At 42.3% G+C, this 11,483-nt stretch overlaps 1 protein-coding gene across 1 annotated transcript; it reads left to right on the top strand.

Annotated features, from left to right (window-relative positions):
- The first annotated feature begins 1,717 nt into the window (after positions 1-1,717).
- MINAR2 (membrane integral NOTCH2 associated receptor 2) lies at positions 1,718-10,713 on the top strand. The gene is made up of 3 exons (XM_072861004.1): positions 1,718-1,936; positions 9,480-9,725; positions 10,534-10,713. The coding sequence occupies exons 1-3, from the start codon at positions 1,772-1,774 to the stop codon at positions 10,711-10,713; spliced, it is 591 nt and encodes a 196-aa protein (XP_072717105.1). The 5' UTR covers positions 1,718-1,771.
- The last annotated feature ends 770 nt before the right edge of the window (positions 10,714-11,483 follow it).

Here is an 11,483-nt window from a genome sequence, read left to right as displayed (position 1 = left end):
AGAACAAACTGCAGAAAGTAGCCAGGTGTACACAGTCTCCCTAAACAGCATCTCTTCTTACCTCTTTCAAACACAGTGATAGATCCTGGGCTTGGGGGTCTGACGTAGTGAGACATTTCTTATGTTCTTATGTCATATCTAATGAAATGAAGTCGTGTCGGTAAGTAAATTCACACAGACACACACCACATGGTACGCTACAGTAGCACGGAAGAATCCTGTGTTCAGAGAGATGCTGGAAAGGGTATATATGTTTAAGAAAGAAGGCATGATTGTATGTACCCAGCTATTTTAGAACACAAATTATTACTGTCTCAGTTCTGCACAGGGGAAAAGGGGGACTACATGTCATGGTAAGTCTAAACCAGCAGCTCCATGGTAGTCCCTTAGGGTACACTGTAAAGGTGTGTTAGTGTTTCAGGGCTTCATTACACGGGTGAGAAACAGTTCTAAATATAGCAGCAGGTTCCCCAGCAGCATGCACGTCCACTCGGAAACACGGTCACTACTGTCTCTTGTGGCTGCTCACGAATACTCTTGAGTATCTACTTGAAAGGCGACAGATTAATACTTTTTAACAGATATTCTGTAAAATAATTGCCAATAAATACATGCAAGGAAAAATAATGAGCTTTCTAAGTAGATAAGGGTTTTAACTTCTATGTATATCAAAGTATTAATTTATTACTTTAGGATCTCACATTAGTAACATTTAAAAAAATAGTTTACTGGTTTTATTTTCTTTTTAAATTTCAGCAGTCTTCTGTAAGGGAAATAGATTGGTCTGATTCTCTGGTCTAAGTACAAGGCTAAAATTTTTGTGATGCCCTAATCCTCAGCACTAATTTTCCTGGATTTCAAACAATGAACTTTCAAAAACCTCTCCTCTGTAGCAATGTCATCAAAAATGAAACATATCTTAGAAAAGCAGAAAGCTTTGAAGAAAAAGGTTAAAAAAAAAAATGAGGAGACTACTTTTGCTGGTTGTAAGTAATGGCCATCATAAGAAGGGGAATTTCATTAGCTGAAAGTCAAAAGAACTTAAGACTTATAAAACGATGATGAAAATACCAAATCTCAAAATAAAATAATAAAAGTGAAGGGACTGAGACTACACCATTCAAGTCAGTAAGAGTTTTTTTCCCTTCACTTGAACAGGAGCAGAATCAATTCCCTGAAAACTTCTGTTATCAATTACTTGAAACAATCTAATATTTCCCAGGGTCAAGAAGAATTTACTGTGAAAGAAATCCCTGAACCTAAAGAAGTGCATGTCATAGCTGTCATGGTAAATGGTACCGACCCACACAGCACAATGGAGCCTCTTAGTACCGCCACAGAAAAGGAGGACTTGCTTTGCACTGGGAGCTGCTTCTAATTTTCTGGGAAAAAAGCTTGCTTTGAAGTATTGTAAGCTTGACATTTTTGGCAGGTCACTTGAGGAAGTGCTGGTATGCATTTAAGTGTCTCATGCATCTACTCACTGGTACTCTGTTAGCTTTAATGAGCACATATGTATCTACCAAAACAGACCTTGAACTTGAAAACTTAAGCTAGGCACTTACAGAAACATGTCCTGACTGCTCTGCTGCTTCTAAACAATCTTTTATCATTGGTAGATGATATAAGTGAGCCTGACACCAAACAGGGGTCAGATACAGTTTCAGGAAACTGTCGTATCCTTCTTCACGTCATTAATAATAGAAGGAGCGTGCACAGCCAGGAAGCAGAAGCTGAGGCTGTTTCCATTATTACTCTACACAACAGAAACATGGACTTCTCCGTTTTGCCAAACAACAACCATCCCGATAGATTCCTGCAACTGGAGGTGAAGTCTCTAGTGAAAAACTCTGCCTTTCTACAAGCCAGCCTGGCAAAATTCCCAGAAGCAGCCTTACCTGGAGTGCAGCGGTGGCACAACAGGGTCTATTTACAGGTAAGGTCCAAAACAGGCTGACATTTTTCCTGATTTTTCTACCTCATTTTGGGGATCCAGAGGCAAATGACATGAGGTTGAGACTTCAGCTGTGGATTCAGCTTCCTGCATCTCTGAATCTGAATCACTAATATCCCCGTAAGTTTTACCATTGACTTCAGTGAGGGTCGGGCTTCAAGAGAAGAGTCACTCTCTTCAGGGCCATCTGCTGACTTTATTTCAATACGTTAGGCTTTCTACTGCTCGTTGTAACATTTTCATAGCATTTCCCAGAAAGTCTATTGATGTCAAATACTGATTAATTGTACTAAAGGGGCAAAAATAAGAAAAAAACCCAGACTTAAATCTGAAAGCCAGGCCATATCCCTCAAACTCGCTGAAAAGGCACATTAGAGAGAGTATCAGAGATTCTTGCTAGTGTCTTGTGAGCTTACATATGTCTACATAGTTCACTGTAGCTTCCTCTTTATTTTGCCTTGTTTTCCTCATTCTACTTTGACCTTCTGTTATCCTGACAGACAGCTGTTGAAAGTGTGAAACACACTAACTGTATTAATCCAGGTTATTCTGTAGAGGTAGCAGCAGTTTCCTGGTAAAAATGCAAATGTGCACTGCCTAGTAGAGGCCCTGGAGCCGGCGGCAGTGAAGTTCATGTCTGGATCAGCAGCAGTACAGCTGCATCAGCTCACACCCCTCTGGGCCCCACTCGCTGCTCCACAGTGCTCCTTTCCTGCTGCCCACGGAGCCCCTTGCCTTCCCCACCCCTAGCATGAGCAAAAGCTCCAAGGTCTGGTTCTTGTCAAGGGATGGAGACGCGCATAAGCAGTTGGGAGGGGGGGATGGAGAAGGGTCTGCATCCAGAGGATCCTTAGGGTGGGGGTCCAATTCCCCAGGGGAATGAGGAGTGGAGGCCAAAAAACTATCAACCTGGGGAAGGGGAGGAGAAGAGAAAGATCCTTAAAGTGTCCCAGAGCTACTTCCAGTTGCATTTCTCCCCTCTCAGACATTTCTCCCCATCAGCTCCCCAGACTCCTTCTCTCCCTCCCAGAGTCCATTCCAGTCCTCATCCACATGCAGAAGTCCTCCCTCTCCCGACACTCGCTTCTGTGACCCCCCCCTTACTTTCCCTAGCCTCCTCCCCACCCCAGACACCCTTCCCTCTGCCTACCCCAATGCCTCCAGCTGCCTCTGCTCATATTGTATACTGTTTGCTGGCAATTCCGCACAGAGAGCTGGAAGGGGGGAACACATGGTCGCCCGTCATCTCCCATGCCAAGAGCCCTAACCAAGGGAAGGAGCCTGCAGGATCCCAAACAATGGGGTATGGTGCAATGCTGGCCTCGCTCCCCACACCACCTAAGCCCCTCTTTTGTGCAGGAGGGAGGCAGCCACACACAGAGCCTCCTCCGCAGCAGGGATCCTTCTCCCTATTGTCGTCTAACAGGACACACTGTCACTGAGCCAGGGCTGCAGAGCTGCGGGAGAATTAAAAATGTGTGGGGAGCCCTGTGCTTTTTCGACTTGTGCTCTGCCCTTCGCCACCAGCAAGAGGGTTTTCCTGGAACTCTGTTCCCAGCCCTGGGATGGCCATTTCAAAGGAAATGTCTGTGCTCATCATGTCTCCGGAAATGCAGTTTGCGATGCAGTATGTTTTATAAATGTTAAACCTAGGGCACAACCTATACTTCTAAGTGTAGTCATTAGTGAATTCAAGCTGTCCAGATAAAATTCATTGTGCCTTATTCTCTCTCTCTTATGAGCTCGCCTCCTTTTTTCCCTTTTGCTGACAATCAAATAAAGGGAAAAGAACTGATGAGTTCCAGACATTAGAATAAACACGATGGCACAGTGGAGAACGAATGGCGCAGGAATGACATGTTTTGCTTTAAGATGAGAGAGCTAATGGGGTTAAGGGTTAGTTAATTCAGAAACGGAAATTGGGGGGGGGGTGGGTGGTAAGGGAGGAGAATTCATTTCAGAACATATGTGTGTGACCTACAGACTCCCAAAGTCATTAAACCTTGAGAGGAGCCTAAATTCCCTCTTCAGAAATTCATTTTCTTTTAAGAAACTATTGCTACTCTGGGCTCCCCGTGTAAAGTGACTTCTCAGTGGTGTGTTTGTGGTCTCTTCCAGACCTTTATTATGAGATCACTTAAATTCAAGTGCACTTAAGTGCTTCTGTGTTTTCTCCACCTATAAGATTTTAAATTTATTTCCATTATAAAAAGCAGCTTGACAGAACAATTCCTATTGCTGACCAAAAAGTTGCTGCTCTTTCTCCTTACTTTCCTCTTCTGTATCAGGCAAACTGAACAGCTTTCCTGCTTAGCGTATATTTTCATAGTCCACTTTGAATAAAACAAACCATAAAGCAGTCCAGGAATCTTGGCCCTTCCTTGTGAAAAGCAGCATGAAAAGCATAGATCGTTTCTCCTGCGAATGGCTAGCTACTGACTGCTTTCTGATTGCCCTGAAAATTTCCAGTCCCGCTGGACTATCTATCTGCCCCACAATATGTTTTACTGCTCAGCATACACCAAATGATTAATCCCCTATATCTGCTTCTGATAGCTGGGATGCATGTCTCCCCTGTAGTCTACCCGGTCATTTTCTGCAATTCTCAGACTTCTCTTTCCTACTTGTATTTCCCTTTTTTCCCTATTTCTGGAAGACAGCAGAGTCTTTGAACACCATGCTACTTCTTGTCATGCTGCTCTTGCTTAGGAATTCACAACTCTGAACAAATTTTGGCCTGCAGGTATTACAGTTATCATGCTAACTGTACTCCTAACCCCTACTGGCCTCTCCTCTGAGCTAACGCCTGTGTCCTGCCTTTGCTTGTTTCTTAGTGTACGAGGACATGAGATTTTTTTTTTACCTATAAGTTAGGTGCTGGGTTACAGTCACTTGTTTGTCCCCTGGCTCATACCTGCGTTGCATACTTCAACTCTTTCCTTTATTCTTCCCTAGACATCTGCAACTGGCTGCAATCAGAGCCAGCTGCAAGGTCAGCAGGAGCTTTGGTCTGACACCACACAGAAGTCTTTATATAATGCACTCACAACCCTGCAGAACTCCATTAACAATGACAAACAGCTTTCTTTAAGTAAACAATTCATTGTGAGGACAGAAGTACTCTCAATGCTGCACAATTAAAATAGTCCCTATGAATGCCTATTTTTCTCTAAATATTCCTGTCACTTTGGCTTAAGTGTTTATAACCACCTACTGATCTCCTTCCTATCCATGTCAGGTGGCTTCCCAGGTTGCTTTGTAGTACCTGATGCTGCCATGTCTCTGACTAGCAATTCTGATCCCCTTCAGTTCCTTCGATAAGAAAACTTGCATTCTCAGGAATCCTTGATGTGAGCTGTCTGCTCCACTGTCTTTCAGATCTGCTTACCTACCCTCGGTTGCTCCTTGCCTTCCTGATTGCTTTTCCACAGCATTCCCTCTGAGATCAGATTTGTTCAGGAAATTCTAAAGAGCTAATAATTATTTATCTGATAAATTAGATTTTTATTGACCAAATGCCTAGCAATACCTATACAGTTGTTACAACTATCACAGGGATTCTTGGGTTACTACTTAGCAGCTTTTTATGATGTCAGACCTTTTGTCTGTCTTAGAAACATCAGAAAAGTGCCTTTCCAAGTGCTGGGAGAGTCCTCCAGGGTGGAGGCTTTTGCATAACAGAGGGTTATAGTCTTAAACAAATTACATGCAAATATAATAATCACCCTGCTACCCACTTTCATTAGGATTGAGGAGGTTGTTACAAAACAAATCCTGCAGTATCTGGTGGCCCTAAGTTTCTTGAAGACTCCCTTGGATAAAACTTTTCAGCATAGCTGCCCATCGACAGCATTTATCACTTTCTTTATCTCCCCAGCCACAGCTGGAGACCATGGCTGGCCACAGGACAAGAGGAACCAACTCATTTGGTGGGGGGAGTAAAGAAAAATTTGATTTGCAGGAAATAAAGTTCCTTAATTTTTTAGGTGTCTCTTTGATCTCTTCTTGCAGGTAGATAGGCTTGAGACCAAGGCCTAGCCTTAACTGTTGATGTCATGGTTTTGGTGGGTGATTAGCTTGATGTCTCGTATCACAGACTGAGGAAAGAATGGTTAGACTCTCAGGTTGTTTCAGTGCTAACAACAACAACGACAGTGAGAATAAAAGGATAAAGACAAGATAAAAATGAGATTAAAATGTTTCCTAGCAATATAGATTAATTTATAATTTTTAATTATATATATTGTAAGGTAACTATATGCACAATCTGCATTATGAAATAATCATCACAAAAAACCTGTGGAGAAAGCACATTTTGACCCAGGGATGGAACTAACATTGACTCTCTACAGATCTTCAGGTTTTTTACAGAATCCTCTTTTTGTACATGCCAGCTCTCTGGGTCTGTCAAAGTGGGACAAACTGTTCTCAGTGAAACACGAGTTATAAACCGTAAAAGCTTTCTTGCTCATGAGCTATATGTAGATCAAACACAGTTATGTGTTTGCAGAGTTGAGCGTTTTTCATCTTGTTAAATGAGTATTTCGTCAACACATTTCAACTACAGTTTCTGAGAGTTCTTCATAACTATTGCTGCTTTGAGTGTTTGCTGTTCCCTCCTTCCATTCAGTGAACAGTAACATAAATTGCCTCTGATTTGATCTGTTCCACCCTCATTCACACTGGCTTCTTAGACACAGTGTATATACTTTCCTCTTTTTTTGAACATTTGCTTCATGAATCAGAATCAAAACATAGAAGACTGTGAAAACTGTTGGGAGATGTTTTGAATCTTAAAAGAAAAAATATGTAGTTTTTACTAGAATTAATACTAGCAGGCATATTTTTATTATCTAATCTCCGTCTGTTTCTCTGCTTCTATAAGTGCATATGTTTCACGCAATCTTCTTCATATTTCTCTGTATCATTTCTTGGACCTAAACCTTTTTTTTTTCTTATGTGCTGCAGACTTCTGTCCTTCCTTTTCCCTAACTAGTTGCTAGGACATACCTACTGCAGAAGTTTCACAACCAAGCATTTGCCTGCACTCAAGTGTATTCTCCCAACTAGCTTGGCACTTCAGTGTCTGTTCTCTAAAACTTCTGCAAACTCTCTCCTTTCACAAATTCCAGTCCAGTTCTCATGGTAAAATCCTGTTGCCCCTCTCATCCTATTCCCTCTCTACCTCTGCTCCAGGCTACCACATTCTCCTGTTTTCATGCCCGTGAAAAGAAAGGTACTCCAGACAGAAGGGGCAAAAAAGTTTTGCGACAAAGCACTCTCTTTATGAACAAATTTTGCATCATGCCATCTATTCCAAGTTTGGGAGCATTTTTTTAAAACAGCTTTAGAAATTACTGTCAAGTTGCATTATTTTCACAACATTTTAGCCTAGGGAGACTGAGCATCCCCTGGTGAGACAGTTCTCGTTCTTCAACAAAATGTTCTCCAAGTTCAACTATCTAGCAAGCCTGAGGGAAGCATCATTAAGGTCAATGACAAATTTTAAATAAGAAATAAAATAAATAAAATAAAGTAAAATAAAATGCAGTCAGAAAGAAGCGACAGTTAAAAACACCAGCTCAGCTGAAATCTGGCCAGTACAACCCAGAGGGCTTTAGTGCCAGCTGTAACTGCAATGCAAGGAGTAATATTGTCAGGGGATATGTCAAGGCTAAGGAATGACATATGGAAATTATGAACTAATAGAGGGACTGGGAGGGCACTGAGGATCCACCCACCTACTAATGGTAATTATTGATGGGAAACATGCTTAGTCACTTGTGCACGACTTAGTGATAAGAATGCCAGCATGATGCTTCCTCCTAGGGTTTCTTAGACAAAGGTTGTTGTTTTCTCTTCTCCACCTTTCCTTTCTGAAGGAAACCAGTCCTCCCGCTTCCTTTTACACCCGCCTGCCCTAGACCGACTCGCGCATGTCTATGTGTGTGCACAGGCACTGATGCATGAAGTAGGTGATGACATGTAGCAGCTGGCTTCCACTGAAAGTGGATTCACCAGCCCACGAAAGGGGCAGAAAATTACTCAAGCAGAAGAAGCCGACAGTCTACCATCAGCTTAGGGAGCTGCACTGGCTCATGTGCGATCCGAGCAGCTCCCAGAGCCAGTGTGCAGGAGGAGGTGGAATCCCCTGGGCTCCCATCAGAAAGGTGGAAGGAGAAGCAGGATGTGCCCCTAGCAGCAGCGAGCCCTTTGGCTGCTGAAGTCCGTCCAGCCCGTGGCATCTTAATGGCTGGAGATCTAAATATAGGTGAAATGTCCTGGGAAATACATCCTTTCAGAGTAGGAAGTTTCTCAGGTCCCAGCCTCTTCAACAGCTGTTTATGATGTGCACTCACTTTATGGGAGTCTGGCAGCGGGTGCTGCCCACACCTTTGTGATTTCTGAGGGTGGGAGAGGGCTGGGGTGTGCCCCCCTCCCAGCACGCCTGCCGCAGGGCCACCAGGTCAGGCCAAGGCTCCCCTTCTCTCAACATGAAGTTCCTAAGGACAAAGGTGCTAATGGGGAAGTGGTGTTTCGCTAATGAGGAAAGCTGAATTTGCACTGTGATGGTTCTGTAGAAGCAGTCCTGAGACACAGGACAGGTGTTAGCATGAGGCAAGGGCTGTGCCAGAAGCAGGTCTCAGGAAGCTGATGCACTGCTGGAACCACAGGTCAGTGACAGGTTAATTCAAAGTCTCGGGAACAGAAAGTTGTGGTGAATCAAAATGTTGAACAGCTTGAATTGGAGATTCTGATTGCATTCCTCCATGCAACTACAGATCAAAAAATATAGCTCCTGAAGAGGCTCTTAGTGCTGTGTTAAGCAGCAGCTTGTGAGTTCTCCAAAAATGTGGTCCCACCAGGGTTGTTCATCCTCCTCCCTTGCCACCCCCCTGTTCTAAAAGGTCTGATTTAACAAGTGTTTCTGGGAGACTGCTCAGATATTTAATTACCTTTGAGTTCTGACACTGCCTGAATTAAGGACTCTCCCGCAGTTGAATGAAGGGCCTCTTTGACATCCTGACATGGGTCTAGCATTCAACAGCATGAACAGAACTGCAAATCACACCCCTGCTGTCAGAGGTGCAGATCCAGTCAAGGCAGTCCCTTACACACCATTACCCCTGTGCTTCATTCTGCTTTCTCCTTACAGCTCTGCTTCTGCAGCATATGCCTGTGGCTTTCATCAGAACTGCATCTTCTACCACTGTGCTCCGTAGCACTGTTTTGCTAAAGCAGAAGCTTTCTTTCAACAGGCATTATAATGCCAGTTCACATTTGCAAAAGAGTTTAATGTTTAGATTTTACCCATGTGCTTTCCCCAGAAGGAAGAAATCTGCCCAAAGTGAACAGTCAGGCTCCCTTACTGCACTGTAGGTGGTTGCCAGAATGAGGAAGAATTGTTGCATATGTAATTTTAAAGATTATTCTGTTGTATTACAAATTATAACTCTGGAAAGGGACCTGTGTCATAGGTAAACGAAGGTGAAAGCCAACTTCTGATCTAACTTGTGCCTTACAGAGAGAAAAGAGAAATGTCACTGAGCTGCCAGGCTCAGACTTGAATGAGGTCAGTCAAGAAATGATAGACAAAGCCCTCGGGAAACACATTACACCCATCACCCTGAAATCCACAATCAAAAGCAACCCCTTGTATAGTGATATCCAGGTGGATGATGACTGGGAGGAGAAGAAAAAGACCCCTTCCTGGACCGTGCAAGACTATGACAGGCACTCGCTGCACCCTAACTTGGCCAGCCACATAAAGGTAACACGCTGTTGCACTGCATTTGAGCAAAGTGAATTGCTGTGAGCTCTGTGCATGAACCACTGCGCAGCCCGCTTGGTTCTTTTGGTGGGATTCCAGAAGTAAATATGGATGTATTTTCCAGTACAGACATGACACTAACATGAGTCTGATCAGGAAAAGAAGTCTACGGATCTGGTTAGACTCCAGGAATTTCAGTTCTGCAGAACACGACCTGTGTGACTAGAGAAAGTCTTAAACCGCAACACCCCACAACTCAGCTTCCCCATTTATATAGCAAAGAACTATAAACGAGGCACTTAAATACTATATGCCTGCTATAATAACTGTTTATAACATCATTCCATTAAAATGTATGTTATTACATACATTTTCTCAGCCTCATCCACACTATGCAGGATCCTGCCTGCCTGAGGGTTGGTACAAATCACTTTTAGGGTTACTTTTGTGAGTTTTTTTCTGCTGTTCCCTTTTTTGGAAAGGGACTCAGATCTGTGTTTATAAATCGACATCTCTTCTTGAGAAGACAACATGGTTTCTTCTGGTTTTTTTAATCATATTTCAATGGCTGGTGTCCTACATTTGGTTCCTGGCTGAAAAGTGTGGTTTTAATTTTCCCCAGTGGAACTTTTGCAGCATCTGGCAAGTAGCGCAACCTATGTTCAAGTGAAAGTTTCTTGCATTTGTGTTATGATGCCTTAAATTCATTAATCACTATCTGATGATAGCCAAAATACTTCTGGCTGTGTTCTAATGACTTTATGTGCAAGAGAGAGGAACTGAGTCCATTTTCTGATTTTTCTTTTAGGAAAATCCTAATGATCTACAGTTCTGGATGGGGGATATTTATACTCCTGGGTATGATACCTTGTTAAAAAAGAAAGAGAGAGAAAAAAAGCATTCCAAATGTTGCCGAATCATCCTGCTCATGGTACTAGCTGTTTGCATCCTGATTACCATAGTCACGCTCAGCATTTTACTTACTTAGTACAGCCAAATGATGTTGATGGGAATTTTTTCAATAAATATTTTTATTAAGCTATTCCCCTCCCTTGTTTTATTTGAATTCCATTTTTTTTCACAAATACAAATTGTTTAACATCACTATTTTACAATGTTCCTGTGCAGCATAAGGAATTGATCCTGAAAAGAGACAAATACCCTGAGCATGGCAGAATGTCTCCTTATGGGTATGATTTAAAAAGAAAACTATAAATATGCTGCTTTTCTTAGTGCCTTCTTCTTTGGACTAGTGATTTGGGTCTGTATGTGTGGTATGGTACATATAGTATATACAGACAACCTGCTGACTATTTGTTCTAATTAACACCCACCATCCTGTTCATCTTTTTATGATAGCTATTATTGGAATATAGAAAAGTATGATAAAGTGGCATTCAAGATATCCCAAAGAATTCTAAAACAAAAATTTACGCATTACTTAGTGACTGAATGCATTGCTGCAATGATGCAGCACTTAGTAAAAAGCTAGCCTAAATGCATAAATGTTTCCTTATACTTTTTCAGAGAAGAAAAACAAAAAATAGTCCGCTGAGCTTCTATCAAACGAATTCCCTGAGACTGGAGACAGTGTTTCTTCATCCCGGTGTCATGTTCTTTGAATGTGTACCATCTCTGTCTCCCCAAAAGATGGAGTGCCAATATTTTTTTAAACTGACACATCAAAAACTGGAGCAAAATTGGTGGAGTACTAGTGTATAAACTGGAATTAGAATACACCTTTAAAAAGACTAAAGT

The sequence above is a fragment of the Ciconia boyciana genome, chromosome 4 (genome assembly GCF_034638445.1).
Source record: "Ciconia boyciana chromosome 4, ASM3463844v1, whole genome shotgun sequence".
In the NCBI taxonomy this organism is placed as follows: domain Eukaryota; kingdom Metazoa; phylum Chordata; class Aves; order Ciconiiformes; family Ciconiidae; genus Ciconia; species Ciconia boyciana.
Note: the sequence above shows the minus strand (reverse complement) of the source record. Positions and strands in the feature narration are given on the sequence as shown.

Coding starts and splice junctions, on each gene's coding strand:
- MINAR2 (XM_072861004.1), top strand. CDS start 1,772: ATGGACTTCTCCGTTTTGCCAAACAACAACCATCCCGATAGATTCCTG. Junction 1,937..9,479: donor ACAACAGGGTCTATTTACAG/GTAAGGTCCAAA, acceptor TGTGCCTTACAG/AGAGAAAAGAGAAATGTCAC. Junction 9,726..10,533: donor ACTTGGCCAGCCACATAAAG/GTAACACGCTGT, acceptor TTTTTCTTTTAG/GAAAATCCTAATGATCTACA.